Here is a 24140-nt window from a genome sequence, read left to right as displayed (position 1 = left end):
CTTTTTCCCAGTGCAGCAAATTATCTTTAAATTAATTAAATTATCTCCAAATCTGAAGAATAGGAGCTGAGTATTCAATTGAAGGATTCATATATGCACATTTAATTATAACCTTCCTTAATTTTATCATCTTATTTACTAAAGTGCCCGATTCTTCCACTTATTTTACTCATAATCCCACTGAATATTTACTATACTGCTTGCCTGGTAATGTAGTACTTTACGTAAGGGTAGCAGAATCAGGCCCCAAATTATAAACCACCCTTTGGAAAGCAGGATGGGAGTTCGGGGGTGGAGGTCTTTATCTTTGAATGAATGAATATTCATCATGGTGCAAGGTATTGGATTAGCAGAACTGGAGACTGAAGTCATCTATTAATCCAAATATAAACTTCCACGCATGCTGCCCTACTTCTCCAGTGTTGCTCAAGCCCACGTAGAAAGACCACCTCTATGCGGGGAGGGTATTGTTACTTCCATATTCGTTCAATCTCTGTCAGCTCTAAAGCTGCCAACAAGCACGCCAACTGTTGTACATGTTTGGCCACCCATTCATTTTACATAGGCTACAATGTAATTAGCAATCGGTTGCTAATAATTTTCAGTCACTATTGACCTAGTCCAGATTGTGTCTGTCATCTTAAATATGAAAGGCTTAATATCCCATCACTAATGCACTGAACCATCTGTTCACTGCATTTTTTAAAGTTAATATTGGTTATAGCATGGGAATGTTTGTTGAAGGATTTTTGACTAAAACATAAGTAAAATCTTCCTTTCTTTCCAGTGCGCTTCCCAGGAATAAAAACGTATATTGATCCAGACACATATGAAGACCCATCTCTTGCTGTCCATGAGTTTGCAAAGGAGATAGATCCTTCAAGAATTCGTATTGAGAGAGTTATAGGGGCAGGTAAAAGCATGCAGACTTACAAAAATATTAATAATTGTCTCCCCTAGACATAGGGAAACTGCCTTACTCAACTTGAAGTCATATGGTGGTAATCAAATACTGTATCAAATGTGGGCAGAGTTTCCCAACAGGCAAGGACACTCTGGGACAGGTCTCACCCACAGTGCTAAAGGTGCAGCAGGAATGGCAATAGAAGTCTTTCCTGTCCTGCTGATGTAGAAAAATGGATGGGCTACCCATTCTTTTGAAGAGTCCAGAAGAATAAAATGGGAACTAATTGCTCCCTCAAGACCAGGAAAGTGTGGATGATAAAGGTCATTGCGCTGCCTCCAGAAGAAGAGTCCAGATTGATGGCAGTGGTAATCTGCGTCTCTTAGCTTCTCCACTAAAAGTTGGGAGCCAGTCCTCGGATTCTTCTTTGCTGTACAGTGGAGGGAGGACAGCAAACACTACAAGTAGAAGTTCAGTCCTCCCTCCATAAATTGGCTAGGGTTATCTAGGGTTGTTGAGTCTTCAGAGAGCAGTACACTCTGACTTTAGGGAAGGGTGGCTGAACATTTATAAGAAAAGATCTGTGACAGATGTATAGTCTTTGCAAATATTTTGCTGTATTCTAAAGTTTAATTAAAAGACAAAGTAAAAAGGGTTCCTACCTGGTCTGGTGGGGAAGATTGACAGATAAATCTAGTGGTGCCTGTCTTTATTTCCACATCCAGACAGACAGACTCCAAGAAAATACAAACAGAGGCATGAAGATAACCTATTCCTATTAAAAGGGACACTGTAGGACAAGTAGGTATGGAAAAAGTAAGTATTACATTCACCAAGTAACAGGAAAAAAACAAAATCAATGCTGTTTGGCAAACTATGTGTCACTGAGGCCACATTTTGCTCTATCATCTGACATAGATTAGATATATCCCAAATGATATTCAGTTTGCCAAGTACTGCCAGTACGCGAATACAGTTTGCACTATTTTTGTTATTTTTGCAAAGGTTAATTTTCCTCACACCTCTTTCAGAGTTCCCTCTGAGTCTGTCTTTCAGAAGATTCATGAACACAAGGCTTTTGACTGACAGAGTTAAATCTATCTTCCCTTCCAGAATCATAAAACCTTTATTTTCTTTCTTTGAGAGTGTGCAGAATACAGCAAAATCTCTATGAAGACTATAAAAACAGAGCCCAGGGTTTTGGAATGTTTCCACTTATTGGTCACACAAACATGCTCGTTTATTTTAAATTCTACGTTTTCTTCTAAATGGTCTAATTCTTAGTTGGCCTTGGAAAGATAGTCCCAAAACTTGTCAAGATGCGCAGAATGTGCTAGTTTTATTGCACATGAAGTTTTGTTGAATTTTCTTTTCTGATTTCATTTCACGTTGACTTTCATGCCTTTAGTTTCACTTCAAAATGCAAACTGAAATTCAGCCAAGATTACAGTTTCGTCTGATTTCAGGCTGACACCATGTGCTGAGGTTCATATGGGATGGGATTTTCCAAAATGCCTAAAGATATGAAGAGCACAACTCAATTGAAACTCAATGGGATTCATGCTCCTAACTTTCTTACGTGCTTTTTGAAAATTCCACCCTTTGTTTCCAAATTAAATCATCATCTCACCATGCTTTGTTCACAACTCAGTCCAGGTTCACTGAAAAGTTTGCAAAATCTGACCCAAATCCAGGTAGATGATATTCTTCCAATGTAGTGGTTTTGTTGTGAAAGCATTGCACAGCTTCTTTTCATCTATGTGGTATGTACTGCCATGAAACTGCATCAAATTTCTGATGGGGGATGGGATGTACAACAGATATTAATGGAACTAGGTGAGAAACAGTCCTCCACAGGTACATCTAAGACAGAAGGCTAACCTTAGCCACATAAGGCTAACCTGAGCACCTTAGCACTTAGCAGAATGTTTTTTCTCCCATAGAAATGAATTCATTTTACTAAGGTGGATCAGTATTATTATCCTCATTTTACAGATGGAAAAACTAGGCAGTAAGGGTATGTCTACACTGGGAGTTTTCAGTCCTTTCCCCACAACTGGACTGCCACTCATGTAGTTTTACCTGAGCAAGTTTAATTGATTCTGGACCATTGAGGTATAGACAGGCCATAGAACTTCCCTAAAATAATTCCTACAGCAGACTTTTAAAAACATGTCCAAACTTGATCTAAACATTGTCAGTTATGCAGAATCCACCATGACCCTTGGTAAATTGTTCCAATAGTTAATTACTCTCACCATTAAAAATTTATATTTTATTTCCGGTCTGAATTCTCTAGCTTCAAATTGCAGCCATTGGATTGTCTTATAACTTTCTCTGCTAGATTGAAGAGCCCCTTATTAAATGTGTTCCCCTATTAGGTACTTATAGATTGTTATCAAGCCACCCTTTAGCCTTCTCTTTGTTAAGATAAATAGATTGAACTCCTTGAGTCTATCATTGTAAGGCTTGTTTCTAATCCTTTAATCATTCTTTTGGCTCTTCTATGAACCATCTTCAACTTATCAACATCCTTTTTGAATTGTGGGCACCAGTGGAGCTCCTGTGCCAAAAATAACGGTAAAATAACCTCTTTACTCTTACTTAAGATGCTTGTTTATGCATCCCAGCATTGCATTAGCCCTTTCGCTCACAGCATCACACTGGGAGCTATGTTTAGCTGATCATCCACCATGACCCCCGCCAAAAAATGTTCGTAGTCACTGCTTCCCAGAATAGAGTCCCTCATCCTGTAAATATGGCCTACATTCTTTGTTCCCAGATGTATACATTTAACCATATTAAAACACAGATTGTTTGCTTGCGCCCAGTTTACCAAGCAATCAAGATTGCTCTGCCTCAGTGACTTGGCCTCTTCATTATTTACCACTCCCACAATTTTTAAAGTCATCTGCAAACTTTAGCAGTGGTGATTTTGTTTTTTCTTCCAGGGTCATTGATAAAGATGTTAAATAGCACAGGGCCAAGAACCAATCACTGTGGGACCCCACTGGAAGCAGACCCACTCAATGATTATTCTCTGTTTACAGTTACATTTTGAGACCTATCATTTGACCAGTTTTTAATCCATTTAATTTGTCTGTTAATTTTAAATTATTCTACTTTTTTAGTCAAAATGTTGTGCCCAGTCAAACGTCTTACAGAAGTCTGAGTATATTACATCAACATTACCTTTATCAATCAAACTTGTAATCTCATCAAAAAAAGATATCAAGTTAGTTTGACAGGATCTATTTTCCATAAACCCATGTTTATTTGCATTAATTATGTTAGCCTTCTTTAGTTCTTTATTAATCGAGTCCTATATAGCCACTCCATTATCTGGCCTGGGATCGATGTCAGGCCGACAGCCCTAAAATTACTCAGGAGAGCTAGGAATGGAACATAGATCTCCCAGCTCTTAGTACTGTGTCCTGTGCAGTGGCTCACTCTGCCTTCTGCCAAGGTACTCATAAACAATTAGGCTACTGCAGATTAGCATTCAGGCACAATAGCTGACGCTGAGATACCCAATGCTGTACACCTTTTATTTGAGATTAGAATCTGTCTGTAAAGTCTCTGCTAGTTAAAAGGGTAGGAAGTGTAAGGTCACTTCAATATAAGTCACCTGCACAGGAACACAGATTGACACTGCAGTGGACTAAAGTCTTTTAAAACAGTATTATTCTTTTATGTATTTGGGAAAGTGTCTGGTTAGGGTTGCAGAAATGATACCCGAGAGTCAATGTATGTAAAATGAACACAATGAAAAATATTTAAAGAACTGTTCAATATATGAGATATAGTTTTCCCAGTTACAGAGCCCTTCCAGACTATAGATAGCCACCACTTGTAGCTTTTACTGGCATGCCAGCCTGAGCGGGAATATCTACACTGCTATTTTTAGCCCCATAGCACAACCCCCGCTAGCCTGAATCAGTTGCCCTCGGCTCTCAGACTCACTCTTGTGGGTCTTTTTTGCAATGTAGGCAATGTTTTGGTTCCAACTGAATTGCATGAACGATGTCTTGTGAATATCATCTTAGTACCTGCTAAATCCTTATGGCACTTCTTGCAAGAGACATTCAATTAATTTTTCTTACAGAATATATTTTTAATGAATAAAATGGGGAAGGTCATAGTATTGAGCTAGTTGACAATGACAGTATGTTTGCAGAGCTTCATCTTCTCTGAACATCTTAAAATATTGTGGATGATTCATGTTACACTGAAAAAAAAAACAGGCTGTTAATCTGGAAAGTTTCCACCAGAGAAAGATGAGTCAGAGCAGGGCATAATTATGTTCAAACTCTCAGATTCTAAGAAGTATAGAGGTCAAGCACTTGAAAGGAATTGGAAAATTCTTTTATTTGGGGGAAATGCATACTGTTAAATTTCCGGATCTGAGCTCAATCACTCAACCAGACAGAGTGATTGAGAGCTCCTAGAAACACTTTTCTACATAGGAAAATGTTGAGACTTTGGTGCTGTGCCCATAATGCTCCTGTATACCATTAAACTCTGAAAATCTCTGTGGAGGGAAGCTCAACTGAAAAAATACAGAGGATGAAATTGGCTTTAGTTCCTAGCAGTTAACCTGATGAGATCTGCGCTGTTGTTACACAGCAATGCAGTATCTAAGGAACACTCCTCCTGGTGCATGATGTGCTTGCTTTTAGACAGTGGTAGGCCCCAAACCAAAATGGAGTCACATGTGCTAACTTTTCCTTAACACTGTCAGACATAAAAATATGAGCATTTCCCAAAGGGAACTATGAGTCTGGCTTGAAGAACTGTGGTTTATAATATTTATTTCTGCAAAGTTCCATTCATTGTTTTATTGATATACTACAATGGTAGATGCAGTGATGATTCGGAAATGTTAATAGGTTTGTCTTTCCTTAAGAGTCTCTTCTCTTTATACAGTAGAACAAGATTCAGTGATTTATTCATATCCTATTTGAGTATTGCCCTTACACTCCAAAGATGAAAATGTACCAGTATTTTACATAGATTTGGCCATTTTTCTCTCCAGTACACTTAGATGTGACACTCTTCTGTTGAAAGAAAAGGAGTACTTGTGGCACCTTAGAGACTAACCAATTTATTTGAGCATGAGCTTTTGTGAGCTACAGCTCACTTCATCGGATGCATACCGTGGAAACTGTAGCAGACTTTATATATACACAGAGAATATGAAACAATACCTCCTCCCACCCCACTGTCCTGCTGGTAATAGCTTATCTAAAGTGATCATCAGGTTGGGCCATTTCCATTTCTACAAGCCATTACCCTATGATCCCACTGAGAGTTACCAAAAGCAACTACAGCATTTGCTCAAGAAACTTCCTGAAAAAGCACAAGATCACAGACACACCCCTGGAACCCCGACCTGGGATATTCTATCTACTACCCAAGATCCATAAACCTGGAAATCCTGGGCGCCCCATCATCTCAGGCATTGGCACCCTGACAGCAGGATTGTCTGGCTATGTAGACTCCCTCCTCAGGCCCTACGCTACCAGCACTCCCAGCTACCTTCGAGACACCACTGACTTCCTGAGGAAACTTCAATCCATCGGTGATCTTCCTGATAACACCATCCTGGCCACTATGGATGTAGAAGCCCTCTACACCAACATTCCACACAAAGATGGACTACAAGCCATCAGGAACACTATCCCCGATAATGTCACGGCTAACCTGGTGGCTGAACTTTGTGACTTTGTCCTTACCCATAACTATTTCACATTTGGGGACAATGTATACCTTCACATCAGCGGCACTGCTATGGGTACCCACATGGCCCACAGTATGCCAACATTTTTATGGCTGATTTAGAACAACGCTTCCTCAGCTCTTGTCCCCTAAAGCCCCTACTCTACTTGCGCTATATTGATGACATCTTCATCATCTGGACCCATGGAAAAGAAGCCCTTGAGGAATTCCACCATGATTTCAACAATTTCCATCCCACCACCAACCTCAGCCTGGTCCAGTCCACACAAGAGATCCACTTCCTGGACACTACAGTGCTAATAAACAATGGTCACATAAACACCACCCTATACCGGAAACCTACTGACCGCTATTCCTACCTGCATGCCTCCAGCTTTCACCCTGACCACACCACACGATCCATCGTCTACAGCCAAGCTCTGCGATACAACCGCATTTGCTCCAACCCCTCAGACAGAGACAAACACCTACAAGATCTCTGTCAAGCTTTCTTACAACTACAATACCCACCTGCAGAAGTAAAGAAACAGATTGATAGAGCCAGAAAAGTTCCCAGAAGTTACCTACTACAGGACAGGCCTAACAAAGAAAATAACAGAACGCCACTAGCCATCACCTTCAGCCCCCAACTAAAACCCCTCCAACACATTATTAAGGATCTACAACCTATCCTAAAGGATGACCCAACACTCTCACAAATCTTGGGAGACAGGCCAGTCCTTGCCTACAGACAGCCCCGCAACCTGAAGCAAATACTCACCAACAACCACATACCACACAACAGAACCACTAACCCAGGAACTTATCCTTGCAACAAAGCCCGTTGCCAATTGTGCCCACATATCTATTCAGGGGACACCATCACAGGGCCTAATAACATCAGCCACACTATCAGAGGCTCGTTCACCTGCACATCCACCAATGTGATATATGCCATCATGTACATTGGTCAAACTGGACAGTCTCTACGTAAAAGAATAAATGGACACAAATCCAATGTCAAGAATTATAACATTCATAAACCAGTCGGAGAACACTTCAATCTCTCTAGTCACGCAATCACAGACATGAAGGTCGCTATCTTAAAACAAAAAAACTTCAAATCCAGACTCCAGCGAGAAACTGCTGAATTGGAATTCATTTGCAAATTGGATACTATTAATTTAGGCTTAAATAGAGACTGGGAGTGGCTAAGTCATTATGCAAGGTAGCCTATTTCCTCTTGTTTTTTCCTACCCCCCCCCCAGATGTTCTGGTTTAACTTGGATTTAAACTTGGAGAGGGGTCAGTTTGGATGAGCTATTACCAGCAGGAGAGTGAGTTTGTGTGTGTATGGGGGTGGGGGGGATGTGAGAAAACCTGGATTTGTGCTGGAAATGGCCCACCTTGATTATCATGCACATTGTAGGAAGAATGGTCACTTTGGATGAGCTATTACCAGCAGGATAGTGAGTTTGTGTGTGTGGTTTTTGGGAGGGGGGTGAGGGGGTGAGAGAACCTGGATTTGTGCAGGAAATGGCCCAACTTGATTATCATGCACATTGTGTAAAGAGTTGTCACTTTGGATGGGCTATCACCAGCAGGAGAGTGAATTTGTGTGGGGGGGTGGAGGGTGAGAAAACCTGGATTTGTGCTGGAAATGGCCCAACCTGATGATCACTTTAGATAAGCTATTACCAGCAGGACAGTGGGGTGGGAGGAGGTATTGTTTCATATTCTCTGTGTATATATAAAGTCTGCTGCAGTTTCCACGGTATGCATCCGATGAAGTGAGCTGTAGCTCACGAAAGCTCATGCTCAAATAAATTGGTTAGTCTCTAAGGTGCCACAAGTACTCCTTTTCTTTTTGCGAATACAGACTAACACGGCTGTTACTCTGAAACTCTTCTGTTGAACACACAGAAATGAATTGATGTTTTGCCTCTTTGCCCTCCCCGTGTTTAAGTGTTGTATTTCATTATCCAGGAAAATGCTACCTTTCTGCACTTCTTTTATTATTGAAAAGCCTGTGTGAAGAGAAGGGTCCTTTCACCAGGTCCTAAATGGGTAGGGTGTCCCTATTTTATAGAGACAGTCCCGATTTTTGGGTCTTTTTTTTATATAGGCTGCTATTACCCTCCCCCCCCCCCAACCCCTGTCCCAGTGTTTCACACTTGCTCTCTGGTCACCCTGTAAATGGGGTACAACGTGGATAAAGTAAGAGCTCCTGATAGTGAGAGGTGCTCAGGTCTGTGGTAGCATGGAAAAAATCTGGATGGTTTAGGTAGTTTTCTTTCCAGAACAATTCCATTAGTTGAGATTGAGTGGGTTCTTTATTATGGGAAGGTATTTTTCCTCCTCTGAGTACAGATGGACTGAGACCATACATCAAAACTAAATACATTTAATGGATAGAATCTTGTAAGATTGTTTTCTTTTTAACTCAAATTTTGATGACTATACGACACAGGGTTTAAGTGTGAGTGATTTTTTCACTGTTCACTGTGCAAGGAGAGTGTTTACATTCTCTGCTTATCCAATTGTTGGCTTTTCTACTAAGACAGTTTAGTGTATCAGTGCTGGTGGTTTTGGCAGACACAGGAGTAGGAGCCACAAAATCCAGAATTCTAATTCCAGTTCTGACACTGATTCTTTGTATGGTCTTGCGCAAATCATTTAAACTTGTTGTCTTCCCCATTTTGTAAAATATGGATAATAATACCTCCCTACTTCACTAAGATGTTGTGGAGATTAATTAATGTTTGTAAAGCACCACACAATTGGTAATATTACTACAGGCCACTAGAAAGATGTCAGATGGTAAAAAAAAATAAGTTTGGCTTCTTCTCACCTGAAGTAGCTGTCAGCCCCAGGGCCATTGGAGTAGTAGCTGGCAGTCCGCACTGGGGCTGCCTGAATAGCTGACTGGAGGTCAGCCCCAGACCCGCCGGAGCACCGGACCCCGGACCTGCTGGAGCAGTGGACCCCGGGCCTGCCGGAGCAGAGGCCGAGATTGGGTCAGCCCCCCTGGGACAGGAGGTGCAGTGATCAGCCCCTGCCGCAGAAGCAGTGGCAGGGCTGGAGCAGCTGCAAGGCCCTGGCAGCACTCAATTTGTCCCCCACCCCCTGGGTATTTTTAGTAAAAGTCAGGGACAGATCACGGGCTTCGGTGAATTTTTGTTTATTGCCCAAGACCTGTTCCTGACTTTTACTAAAAATACCTGTGACAGAATCTTAACTTTACTAGAAAGGCTGCACAAGTATCTTTAACTCAGCTTCACTGCACATATACATTACAATAAAGTCCTTAATTACAGGATCACATACAGTTTCTAAAATAACATGTAGCAGCTTGTAATATGTTTTCATTCTTTTTGTCTTACGCTAATTTCATTCTCATAGGAGTTCTGAATACATTTATTGATTTAGGCATTTTACTTTGATAACTTCTTTTAATTCTATGGTATTTTCTTTAATAATTTTGTCAACAACTATACACAGTATAATTTATTTTCAGTCACCAGCACAGTGTTCCTTACATGCAAATTATCACTTTCTCCTTGTTATATCTAATCTACAATGTTTTACATACTGTTTACTGTAGATGTGGATTTGGTTAGATATCATTCATGAACTCTCTCTAGCACAGAATTACATGACAGAGAACTACACAATATTAGAAAATGCTATGTGTCTATGGTTCTAGAAATAAATTGTATGATAACATATTGTCTTTGAGAATCAGTATGTGATCGTGTAATTATACCATATATTGTAAAGCACATGTCCAGTGGGGCAGAATTAAAGTACAGCCCTAGCTACAGTATTTACAGGTCTTTTGTTCAGTTTTATAGAAAAAATTCATAACACAGAAATATTTGGTTAGACACAACCTGAATCAGGCAAGAGATCTTATCTTCTGTGCACATGTACTAATTAACCAAGTTAGCTAATTGGGTAGGTAAAGTGTAGCCTTCCTTTGCTCTCCGTGTATCCTATGCACCTCATAAGGAGACCAGTTCAGCCAAGCACTTAAGAAAATGGTTGTCCATCCAGCCCCTATTCAGCAAAGCACCTAAGCACCTATTGAGTTAAATGGGATTTAAGTACATAAAGTTAAGCACACACTTAATGTTTTGATGTATGAGAGCTAAGATGCACAATGGGAAGTACCTTGTTGCCCACCTTACCTGCTGTTCACTGAATCAGGTAAGGGGTCCTGTGGAAAATACCTTATTCTCTGTTCACATTTACTAACTAACTAAGGGTATGTCTACAACTGCAAAAAAGGTGGGATCTTAACTTTAGTTAGTTAATTTGGATTAAAATGGCAATGAAGACACAGCAACTCGGCTTTTACCTCAAGTTAGCAGCTCAAATTCAAACCAAGCCTCTTCAAAGGCTTTAACTTGAGCTGCTGAGTTGCTGTGTCTTCACTGATATATTAACACAAATTGTGTAGCCCAAGCTAAGAAAACATCTTTTTTTGCAGTGCAGACCAGTGTTCTCAACGTATTTACCATCATGGGCTACATATATAGCTCTCTATTTTATGTGGGCTGCATCCACATAGTATATCTACTATTTGTATGGGCCTGAGGATGTCAAATGGGCTGCAGCTATGTGCTGATTGGGCCACAAGCAGCCTGCAGGATGAGAACCACGAGGTGTAGACATACTCAAAAGTAGCTAAGTGTGTAGGTAAGTCACATCCATCCTTTGCTCTGAGGGTTACTAAAAAGTGCTTTTAAGCCCATACCAAATATAGTGTTGATACTTGGAGGGCAGGTTTCAAGGGGTCATAAGTAAATCAAAATCAATATTCACAAAACCATCTTTTCCTCAGCAAGGGCTACACTTCCATGTCAAATTTAAATTTCTACCCCAGCCATTTTGGTACCTCAGCCATTTTGGTACGGTTTTAAAAAAAACTTCACACACAGACAGAAGTCGTTTTAACCAGGAGAAGTATTTTTTTCATTCTCCAGTCAATATAACCTGAATTATTCATGCTCATATTTTCAATAAAATAAAATATTCTGGTAGACACAAAACATGGAAAATTTGAGCCTGAGAGAAGAAAGTTTTGGAAAATTATGACTGATATTAAGGGGTTAGGATGGAAATAGTCCCTGTCATGCCCACTCCCAAGAAAGGCAGTATAAACCAGTGGAATCCAGGAAGAATGGGAGGAATTAAAAAAACTTTACAACTTGTCTTCCCCTCAACATACAGCAACAGCAGCAAACACAAAGCAGTACATTTAACAGAATGTGAACATAATCCTTGAATATTTATTATTAGATATTTTAACAACTAGCCAATGAAGATCAAGTTCAGTAGATTTTGCCACAACCAAAACAGCCAATTTGTTTTATTTTTGCATAATTTTTGAAAACCAAAGATGAGACTGCACCCTGTGTACAAGACAGCCCTCACTGGATAAGAATTCTGTTCCCTAATACTGTATAAAAGGCGTAGTGAGTTTGCTATGTGTTTTGATTGTTTTCATTTCTGAATGAGGCTGTGCCTAAAGCTCAACTCCCCAGACTATTGCCATAAGAAAGGTAGTAGCAGATTTAAACTTCCAGAATCTTTTTTCCCAGCCTCGTTGAACTCCCCAGACTATTGCCATAAGAAAGGTAGTAGCAGATTTAAACTTCCAGAATCTTTTTTCCCAGCCTCGTTGTTTTGAAGGAGGGATGGAGGAGCTGTGAAGCATCCAGAAGTGCTAAATTGCCATAGGACTTATCTTCAGAGCACTTTCTGATGGCACTTCAAAGTGAAACAGCCTGAAATTAAAGTGAATCCTCTAAGTCCTCCTTCTGAAAGCAGCTAGTGCTGGGAATGATGATAGAACTTCAGGATGAAGGTTCTGCCTTCATATGTCAAGTTGGCAGAGTTGCACAATGTCATCTTTGGGCACAATTTGGGTCACAGCATTAGACCACGTAGGTTATATTATCCATTGTCTTGACAATACTGGATTGCTCCCTACAGTACAGTACTTAAAAAGCCTGGCAGTGTTTGCCTGTTAGCATATGTTAATTTACTAGGAAAGACGTAAGTGGGTTCTGCTGACTTAATGAAGCAAGCAACTCAGAAAGAGGAAAAGAGAGACTCTTTTGAGAGTGAAAATCTAGGGTGTGGTTTGAATAGTCCTTATGTACCAACCTGAGGAGCTGCCAAGCTTGGGGAGAAGGCTTCAGCTGAATTTCATTATCTTATTGCTAATAAAGCCAAACTCCAGGAAGGGAATGGATTAGACTTTACACAGTATGTGGACTTTGTTGTGGAGCACATTGATAATGGCACCTGCTCATATATAGCATCATGAGTTATGAGTAATTTTTAAATCCCTCTGCAAAAGAGATACAAAAGGAGGGAGAAAAGGAACACCAGGAACAGCAGCAACAGCCTTCAGCTGCAGCCTCAGAAGAGCCTCACTAGGCTATGTTGCAATTTATGAAGGAGAGTAGGGACAGCGGTCAGAATTTCTGAAGCAGATGTCCCAGGTTTGTTCCCCAAGGGATACCACCCAGGTTTTGAGGACACACTAGCCCATGTCTGTCCAATACAGGACTGGATGAAGACTCTGAAGCATCTGCTCACATGTATATTATCTATTGTTTTCCTCAGGCTGTGTCTCAGGAGGAACAAGATCTCCCTGGGCTTTTTGGTGTAGATAGAGGTACAGAGTCTGCACTTTTCATTAGGATATCACAGAATGCTCCCTTCCCTTCCTGGTGCATTGTCTCTGCTCCTGGGCCAGTGAGGAAGGGTGGGGGATGGCATCACCTCCTCTTCTTTCTGGGTGACATGTTCCCCAAAGGGAGCGAAGACTCAATAGAGAGAGACTATTACTGTGATTTGCTCTCACGGAATCATGAAATGGGCAGGGTCGTTTCCTTGCTTATGGCACCCTGCTCACTCAACTGGGCAACCACAATCTAACCTTAGGTACCAGAGAAATAATACTTATTGGCTCTTGCTAGGCTGACTCCATGCACCATATTAAGACCAGGCAGGATTTTATTTGCATGAAAGTTGATATTATCAAGATATTTTCCCACGCAGTTTAGTTACAATAAATATGGTTGACTTTGCTAAAATGCTTACTAAGTCATTCCACTCATCCCTTAGCAGGCAGCAACAGCTCCTGTTCAGATGATAAATCTGAATCCTTCTATTGAAAACTGTGCAACTAGGGCAGATATGTGGATTAACACAATTTCAGCCAGATCAGATATACTGCAGAAAGCTATACAGCCAATAGACCAAAATTTCCATTTGCTTTGTCTGTCATTTGTCTGTAGTTACTTCTATAGGTGGAAACTAAAACATTCAAGATACTAAAATTCATTCACGCCTTATGGAAAACAACTCTTGATATTTAAGTATTTTTAAAAGAATTATGTACTTATGAAAGATGTCAGATGACACACTATCCACAGAACTTATAAAGCATGGGAAACAACACTACACACTACTCTCCTCTGACCAATGTTTTTACATCATTCTGGATGCATCACCTCTACAGGTGAGAGGAGATTTCAGTTTCCAGGGCCATTCAGTCCTTGACTCTTTGACAAGAGAGCCAATACGGATTCTAATCGTGATTGTTTTTATGATGTTAAGACTTGTCCTGGATAGAGATCAATTTTTTAAACTTTTATTTAGGTAAGAAAGAATATTAAATTACTGTAAAAACCAAAGGAAAAAATATTCTCCAACAGGAATAGAATCATGCTTTTCCTAGATCTAAGTCTGATTGCTCAAGTTTGAAGACTTTAGCTAAACAAGAGAAATGTTGACCCTGCAGCAGTAACTTGTGTATGTGTGTAATAAATAAAAGCTAAGAGCCAGAAGTCAGTGAAGTTGACATCTTTTCTTGCTCAGGGGAAAGCTGCTGCTAACTAGAAAAAACTGCAGAGTTCACTAACTGATCAGCTTTAATTATGTGCAAATGATCCTTGTTTTAGTGACACAAAACTGACTTTCCCTATTGTACAGTTGGCAGAAAGAAGTTAATTGAGCAATCCAGAAACTTGTTCTGTAGAAACCATGCAGTCCTCTCTTTCAGCTTGTCAAAAAATGATGTTATGTTTTGTTTAAAGTCAAATAGGTTTATCTAAATGCTTACCACTCTGGCAGCCAGTACAAGATTACCATATGGGGTCAGTGCATAGGAACAAATACAGCTGCTGCTGCTGGAACTATGAAATGTTACCACCAAATGCAGCAAAACCCATTGACATGGTGCTAATCATAAGGCATTTAAATGGAGATGTGGGAGACCAGATGGCAAATTAGAATATAATAGGAATACTTGAGCAGGGTATGAGTAGATGCGTTTCCCTAACATAGCACTCTCTATGAGAAGTTCAAAATTCAGCACATTTCCTAACAACAAAAACAGTAGGCTAAAGATCAGTTCACTGGGAGACACTGAACCTAAGAGAAGCAGAATGTCTTCTGGAGCGCTCCTGAATGCAGGGGGAGGGTGTCCATTCCATCATTCCTTAGGCTGGTGCCGAGCGCGCCGCATTCTCTGTATCCAGGGTCTGCTGGCTGAGTGCAGAAGGAGCAGCATCATGGCTGCACGTCCTTTCCATCTTCCATGGTGTGACTAGCATTGCTAATGGGGCTGGGAGGAAGTAGTCCTTTCACACAGAGGGGCGTAGGGGCTGTTTTCTGACTGGAACCTGCCTGGGCATGTAAGAAAAAGAGGAATGCACTGTGCACACTCCCCAGCATTTTCACCCTGTCTTATCTGGCCTGCAGTCTCTTGAGCCACCACTACGTGTGCCTCTAGGTCTGAATCTCAATTGCTCTAAGACCTCTTTACATTCCTCCGGCAGTGTACACACACTTTAAGGTACTTTACACTGACAGCATGTTGTGAAGGAGCCTGAAGATGCTTGAGAATTCAGGACTTAAACTGTGTGGGGATAGAATATGGATGATATTGCAAGCAGTGTCACTAGGAGGGAAGATAGACAGGGACTTTATAACACCTAGGACAGTGCAGAGAATTCAACATTAAAAAGAGTCACAATCAAGTCACCTGAAGAGACTACATAGCAGTGAGAAGATGGATCAAATTGGTGAGAGGTGGTAAAGAAATATACAGACACATCTGTGATCAGTGTGATGCTTGACTGAAAGCAACAAGTAGGAGACACCATCGACTATTTAATTCAGTGAGAGCTTTTAAAAGGTTTGAAGCCAAGAGTGTGTAACATCAAATTAAACAGAAATAAAACTTTATCAGAGGCTGTGGAAAAAATAAATCTGTGCTAGTAGCAAAGTAGAATAATTAATTTCACTCTCGAAATCATACCTATTGCTGGAATGTAACCATCCGTTTACAATCATTTAGTTGGTGGTGATGCTGTAGAGAATAAATGTGAAATTTCCCAAGGTGACTCATTTTATCTTTTTTTTTTTTACTGGAATTTTCGTTTTCAGTAGTATGTTTAGACAGTACTTCTCTGATTACTACATTCATTCCTGTCATAAACAAAATCTCTTGAGCTGAACATTGTCTTAAATAGCAGCTGCTTTACCTTCGCTGTTATAATCTGCAAACAGTTATAAACATATCTCTGTGTCAAACTAAATACCCCATTTTGTTTTGTGAACACTGTTTTGACAGTAATCTGCACTGTATCTTCAATTTTGCCTTTTAACCTCCATATGGGATTCCAGGAGGTCTTAGCAGAGGATTAACATTGGAGAACACTCAAGAGGTGTTAACTTGGAGGGTCTTCCACTAAAATGGAAGCATACTAGGTCAATGAGCTGGGGAACTCATCTGAAAGAGGGGACTGAAGGGTTGGGTGGGAGAGTAGAACCAGAACATGAAGCTATGCAGGAGGAGAATGCAGAGAGGAAGAATCCTGGAATCCCTGAAGGTCATTAAGACTCAAAGGACTCTTAGGAGAGGTGAAGAAACTGAGGCAGGGATATGTGCACGTTTTTTTTCCCCATAGATCTGTATATCTCTTATGTTTGTCTATGAGTAGAATGCGATTGGTTTAGAAAGTCCTCTTGCAAAGTCTCTGTGTTAGTTGCTTTAACAGTTGTTAAACCACAGAGGGGGAAATAGTAATCTAGAGGGCCCACAGTAGAACTCTGGGCATACGTAAGAGCTATTGTGCGGGAGGCCTTGTGTTTCAAGGATTAAGCAGTTGGATTGTGGAACCTCATGTCTTGGACAGCGAGTCTAGACAGAGAATCTCCACCCCGAGAGCATGCCTGGATTCTCATAGACAGTGTTGAGACTCTGCGCAGACTCAGCAAGCCCAAGAGGATGTGGGATCCAAGGGTTGGTTCCAAACACTGCAGACTGGTGAGCATCCAGCCGGGGGAGCTCAGCCAGGATTATAACAGGTACTGCTTTAACCACTGCATTCATTCCTGTGGAAAACAAAATCTCAAGCTAAAATCTCTTTCTTCAAGAGTAGATGCTTTGCCTTTGCTATTATAATTTGCTAAAAGTTATGAACTTACTGCAGGAATGTTTATCATGGAAGTTTTTAATGAAATCTAAGACTAATGAATACAGAGCATGGGATACCATAGAGTCTTTTTTTCTTCAGGAGTGATCCGTTTGAATCCAGCAGAGTGACCATTAGGGCCGTCTGAGGCTTTTATAACATTGCTTATTCACTAAACCATAGTTGCCTCTACTGGTTCTTCCATCATTCTCTACCTTTTCTAATTGATTACTTGGCTTCATTTCCCATGTGTTAGAGCGGCTAGAAAATGGAAATCCCTTCCCATGAAAAATTTCATGTTTAAAAAAAAATGTTGTCCAAACCAGGACAGAAAGTCAAAACTGCAATATCTTTTGTGGGAAGGGATTTCAGGAAAAATTCTACTTCGGTTCTCCTGAAATGGAATGTTTTGGCTTCCTCCAGCAGAAAGTGAAATAGACAAGAGCTTTTCAGCCTGGCTTCTGGAGAACTGGGATGCTTAGCCTCACATCTCCCCTGCAGCTCCAGGAGCAGGAAACACAGATATCAGGGGTGCTCAACCTCTCCAGCCTCTGAGCTGGCGCGGAGGCAGATAGGGTGACCAGATGTCCCTATATTATAGGGACAGTCCTGATATTTGGGGCATTTTCTTCTATCGGCACCTATTACCTCCCACCCCCATCCCGATTTTTCACACTTGCTGTCTGGTCACCCTAGAGGCAGAGAGCCTGAGTGCCCCAGTGCTCTTCCTCTCTAGCGGTTGGAGTTGAGGGGAGGCTGCACATCTGGGCTCTCTGACTCTTCATCCCCAGAAGTGGGGGGCAGACAGGGAGGGTGAACGCCAGGGAGGCAAGGAGTCAGGATGCTCAGCCTCAGCAGCCCTCCTGGAAAGCTTTAGTCTGTTTCACTTTCTGCCTGAAATTGACCAATGCCTTCCAGGCAGGCTACCATGGAGTCATCATTTTAATTGTCCCAGCAAACTTTTCAGCAAAACCGAAACTTTCACATGGAAAATTTCAGTTTTGTGAAAGGGGCATTTTTCATTGGAAAACTTTCTGATGAAAAATTCCCAACCCTATAGCTCACGCTAATACCTACGGTAGGCTTTCAGTAAAGTCCTACTAGAATGGGGAGACTGGAAGCACCAATACTCAAAATTCAGTTGTTTGTTAGATATCACATGAGGCATGACCATTGGCTTGCATGTACTTGACACGGAATCACTGGACCAAATCATGTTTATATCAGGGACTGGCCAAACACATGATTGGTACCAGAGCCCCAAACATTTTGTGCCTCCAGATACATTGATGCAAATCTCACAGAGCAGATAGAAAATGGGCCTGCATATATCTGCATAGGGGTCTTTGAGTTTTGTACTTCTGAAGGGAAATTTCTAAAATTTTCAGAGGAAATCATTTTTTAAAATCCTAGTTGTGCAGATTTCTCGTGTGTGTGCATGAGTGTGTGTGTGTTTGGGGGTGGTGTCACTTTAACTGTTGGTTTACAATGGGTATTGCCAGAAATGAGGCAAACATTCACATTACTGCTCCTGAGCAAACATTCATATCCTTAAATGAATGCAACAGATGACCTTGTGGCCAGTGTGGTAATGCAGATGTCACACCTAACACTTGAAAGTGACTCAAGATTGTAATTGTCAAGTTCTCTGAGAAATGACATGGGTAGAGAGGTGGGCAAACTGAGAAGCTGAGAGGAACAGCTGCCTTAATTCTTGAGGCCATCTGAATTGCTCTCCGTGAAGCTGGTCTGGAATTTTTGATGAGATGTCTTCCCCTTGAAAAAAAGTTGATTTGTGAAAACCAAAAACTGTTCATAGAAAAAAAAGTAGTTTTGATAAATTTCTTGACTTAAGAGAATATTGCGGGGGAAAAGGTGTCAAAATTGTTTAAACATCCCGTTTTGACATTTTCTAAATGAGAAATTTTGGTTTCTCAGTTTGACAAGACTTTTTGTTTAGGAATTAGTTTACTAATTATAGTGAAAAAAATAAAATAAATAACTAGAAAAAGCTTGGAAGTGAAATTAAGTGTTTAGAAATTATTGAAATATTTTGACTGACCCAAGCTGAAAATTTTTTGGGTTTGTTGACTTGTGAAAATTTTCAAGATTTCAACTTTTCATCCTTATTCTGGATGAGAAGAGTTTTCCAAATTGTGAATATTTTCCCATGCTAGGAAAAGAGTTTCCTGCCCTGCTCTAATGCTCAGTGCAGGACCAGAGCGATAGAAGAGAAGGTGGACACTTTTGACTCCCCAGATCCGTGGGACTTCTGGAGGTCAGTTCAGCCCTTTGACACAATAGAGCAGACTCAAGACCCCTCTAAGTTACCCTCGTTTATAACAACCCCTAGGGGCCATTAAGTTGGCCAGGTACTGCTGGAGCACTGCAACCTCTGACCATGCCCTCTCTCCCCCCGGCACAATCTCCACCATGCCCCATGTGCTGCATAAATTTAGGTGGGTTTAAGGTTCACTGCAAATAATTTACAAAGTTCCATTAGCTAAATATTATAGAAAGTGAAAGATTTTAATTTTAATTTTCCAAGTAACTTTATAAGATTAAAAATTTAATTAAAAAAGTCAAAATAACGATAAATTTACATCAATATGGAGGGTTGGGGCTGAACAGGGAAAGGTGGTTTTTTTGTTTGTTTGTTTTCCTTTTAAGGCACTATGCTCTGGTGAATAAACACAGTTTCCATTTGAACCAGTCAATAAGCTCAATACTCTGGTGTAATTCAACTCTTTTGAAGTCAACGGAGTTACATGAGGGATGAATTTAGCTTAATATGCTTACACTACAAGACATAATGTATCTAGTATGTCTAAAACACAAAAACAACAAAAAACCCGACTACAATATTTTTTGCAGGAAAACAACCCTTCTGGGGTGCTCTCAAGTTAATAATTGCAGTGGTGCACAGTGGCAACTATTTTTAATATAGTCTGACCAATCAGTTAAACTCTTTAAAGTACACAAGCTATGTGGAATGCACAGTGAAACAATTCTCTCTTTGCTTTTCAAGTGAAAACTTTATCTTCTCTTTTTGTTAATGGAAAAGATTTTGGTTTTGATTTAGTATTTGCATGACATTGTTTAGGGCAGCAGGCAATTGTTATGACAATGGAGTGATTTAGTTTGCTATGTCTTTAGTAAACTAATGTATCATCAAATGAGAGCTCCAACTGAAAAATATTTTTTTAAAAAAGCGAGGAACACAAATAAAACACAAACAGAAAAACAGATATGGAGATCCCAGTGTACTGTATGCATTGATAACATCAACCCTGAGACCGCTTACTGAACTGAGTTATCTAGTGGAATCACAAGGAACAGAAAAGCAGCCATTTCTTTGTTTGACACTGAGTCCCTTCTAAAAAAAGGACAGGAGTACTTGTGGCACCTTAGAGACTAACAAATCTATTTGAGTATAAGCTTTTGTGGGCTACAGCCCATTTCATAAGATGCATGGAATGGAACATAGAGTAAGAAGATATATATACAAGATATATATATAAGAGAACATGAAAAGGTGGAGGTAGCTATACCAACTGTAAGAGGCTAATTAAGATGAGCTATTATCAGCAGGAGAAAAAAAAATTTGTAGTGATAATCAAGATGGCCCATTTAGACAGTTGACAAGAAGGTGTGAGGATACTTAACATGGGGAAATAGATTCAATATCTGTAATAACCCAGCCACTCCCAGTCTGTATTTAAACTCAAGTTAATGATATCTAGTTTGCATATTAATTCAAGCTCAACAGTTTCTCCTTGGAGTCAACAGCTTTTCTATTGCAAAACTGCCACCTTTAAATCTGTTACGAAGTGGCCAGAGAGGTTGAAGTGTTCTCCTACTGGTTGTTGAATGTTATGTTTCCTGATGTCAGATTTGTGTCCATTTATTCTTTTGCGTAGAGACTGTCCAGTTTGGCCAATGTACATGGCAGAGAGGCATTGCTGGCACATGGTGGCATATATCACATTGGTAGATGTGCAAGTGAACGAGCCCCTGATGGCATGGCTAATGTGATTAGGCCCTATGATGGTGTCACTGGAATAAATATGTGGACAGAGTTGGCATCGGGCTTTGTTGCAAGGATAGGTTCCTGGGTTAGTGTTTTTTGATGTGTGGTGTATGGTAGCTGGAGAGTATTTGCTTCAGGTTGCGGGGCTGTCTATAAGCGGGGACTGGTCTGTCTCCCAAGATCTGTGAGAGTGAGGGATCATTTTTCAGGATAGGTTGTAGATCTTTGATGATGCACTGGAGGGGTTTTAGTTGGAGGCTGAAGGTGACAGCTAGTGGCATTCTGTTATTTTCTTTGTTGGGCCTGTCCTGTAGTAGATGACTTCTGGGTACTCTTCTGGCTCTGTCAATCTGTTTTTTCACTTCAGCAGGTGGATATTGTAGTTTTAAGAATGCTTGATAGAGATCTTGTAGGTGTTTGTCTCTGTCTGAGGGATTGGAGCAAATGCGGTTGTATACTAGAGCTTGGCTGTAGACAATGGATCATGTGGTGTGTCCTGGATGGAAGCTGAAGGCATGTAGGTAAGTATAGCGGTCAGTAGGTTTCTGGTATAGCGTGGTGTTTATGTGACCATCTCTTATTAGCACAGTAGTGTCCAGGAAATGGACCACTTGTGTGGATTGGTCTAGGCTGAGGTTGATGGTGGGATGGAAATTGTTGAAATCATGGTGGAATTCCTCAAGGGCTTCTTTTCCATGGGTCCAGACCATGAAGATATCACCAAAGTAACGCAAGTAGAGTAGGGGCATTAGAACAACGTTTCCTTAGCTCTTGTCCCCTAAGTCAGCCATAAAAATGTTGGCATACTGTGGGGCCATGCAGGTACCCATAGCAGTGCCGCTGACTTGAAGATATATATTGTCCCCAAATGTGAAATAGTTGTGGGTGAGGACAAAGTCACAAAGGTCAGCCACCAAGTTTGCCATGACATTATTGGGGATACTGTTCCTGATAGCTTGTAGTCCATCTTTGTGTGGAATGTTGCTGTAGAGGGCTTCTACATCCATAGTGGCCAGGATGGTGTTTTTTGGAAGATCACCGATGGATTGTAGTTTCCTCAGGAAGTCAGTGGTGTCTCGAAGATAGCTGGGAGTGCTGGTAGCGTAGGGCCTGAAGAGAGAGTCCACATAGCCAGACAATTCTGCTGTCAGGGTGCCAATGTCTGAGATGATGGGGTATCCAGGATTTCCAGGTTTATGGATTTTGGATGGGAATAGAATACCCCTGGTCGGGGTTCTAGGCATGTGTCTGCACAGATCTGTTCCTGTGCTTTTTCAGGGAGTTTCTTGAGCAGATGGTGTAGTTTCTTTTGGTAATCCTCAGTGGGATCAGAGGATAATGGCCTGTAGAATGTGGAGTTAGGGTTCCCTCCCAACTCTGAACTCTAGGGTACAGATGTGGTGATCCACATGAAAGACCCGCTAAGCTTATTTCTACCAGTTTAGGTTAAAACTTTCCCAAGGCACAAATTCTTTGCCCTTGGAAGGTAGGCTTCCACCACCAAGTGATTTAACAAAGAATCAGGGAAAGGACCACTTGGAGTTCCTATTCCCCCAAAATATCCCCCAAGCCCTTAAACCTTCTTTCCTGGGGAGGCTTGAGAATAATATCCTAAACAATTGGTTACAAAGTGATCACAGACCCAAACCCCTGGGTCTTAGGACAATAGAGAAATTAGTCAGGTTCTTAAGAGAAGGATTTTATTTTAAAAAAAAGTAAAAATCACCTCTGTAAAATCAGGGTGGAAAATAACTTTACAGGGTAACAAAAGATTCAAAAACACAACAGAACTTCCTCTAGGCTTAGTCCCTTCTGTAATACATAGAAATATAATTTCTGCTGTAAATGTTACTATATACGGTTTTCTGTTATGTCTGATGGCAGAATGTTTGGAATCCAAACAGGATACAACTCTAGCTTTGGTGTTCTGGAATTTACCAGAAGTCAGGGAGGTCCCAGACAGTCACAGAATCCATGACCTCCATGACAGAATCGTATCCTTACTGATTAGTGAATGATTAATCATGCAACCCTGACATTGTCACAGCATAGTGTCTAATGATGTATAATATCTGTTTATTTTATTTATTATATTGTGTCCAGCACTCAAAGGCTTTGACACAGGATGTCCCTCAAAATATATATTTTATCATTTTAATTCAGATCTATCCTTTAATAGTGTTAGTTCCTTATCTTATGCCCCGAAGCATAACAATCATCCTTGTATGGAGGCCCAGATAATCCAGTGGAGATCAATCACAGAATCGTAGAATCATAGAATATCAGGATTGGAAGGGACCTCAGGAGGTCATCTAGTCCAATCACATTATGGAAGTCACACGCTTGTAGATCAGTATTGATAGAAATTTAACATGACTATATTTGCTTTGAAGAAGTGCTGGATGTACCATATTTCCTGGTGAAAGTCATGAATTTCATTAGTATCACCCCCAATCATCCAATCCATTGTTTCTCAATAGCTGTATGATAGTTCAACTCTAAAGAATAGATGTGTTTCTGAAATAACTGCTCTTATTCCAATTGGTCAGAGTAAACTCTTATGAACTAGCTTAACACAAAAACATATATATTTTTTCAAAATAGCATTTTTACCCTAAACGCAAAAAGCTTTGAGGGTGCCTAAACTATGCAGGCATTCTATCTCTCTCTAAACTATACAGAGATAGAATAATAGAAACGTAGAGCTGGAAGGGCTCCCAAGAGGTAATCTAGTCCAGCCCCCTACACTGAGGCAGGACCAAGTACATCTAGACTATCCCTGACAGGTGTTTGTCAAACCTGCTCTTAAAAACACCCAATGCTGGGAATTCCACAACCTCCCTTGGAAGTCTATTCCAGAGCTTAATTACCCTCATAGTTAGAAATTTTTTTCCTAATATAACCTAAATCTCCCTGCAGATTAAGCACATTACGTCTTGTCCTACCTCCCGTGGATAAAGAGAACAGATGATCCCCATCCTCTTTA

At 40.6% G+C, this 24140-nt stretch overlaps 1 protein-coding gene across 1 annotated transcript in view; it reads left to right on the top strand.

Moving 5' to 3' along the window:
* Positions 1 to 24140, top strand: part of EPHA6 (EPH receptor A6) — a 621363-nt gene that overhangs the window by 428136 nt on the left and 169087 nt on the right. The window contains exon 8 of the mRNA XM_077816508.1: positions 788 to 913. Within this exon, the coding sequence (XP_077672634.1) occupies positions 788 to 913 (126 nt within the window). The remainder of the gene's footprint in view (positions 1 to 787; positions 914 to 24140) is intronic.

Source organism: Eretmochelys imbricata, chromosome 1 (assembly GCF_965152235.1).
Source record: "Eretmochelys imbricata isolate rEreImb1 chromosome 1, rEreImb1.hap1, whole genome shotgun sequence".
Classification (NCBI taxonomy): Eukaryota; Metazoa; Chordata; order Testudines; family Cheloniidae; genus Eretmochelys; species Eretmochelys imbricata.
Note: the sequence above shows the minus strand (reverse complement) of the source record. Positions and strands in the feature narration are given on the sequence as shown.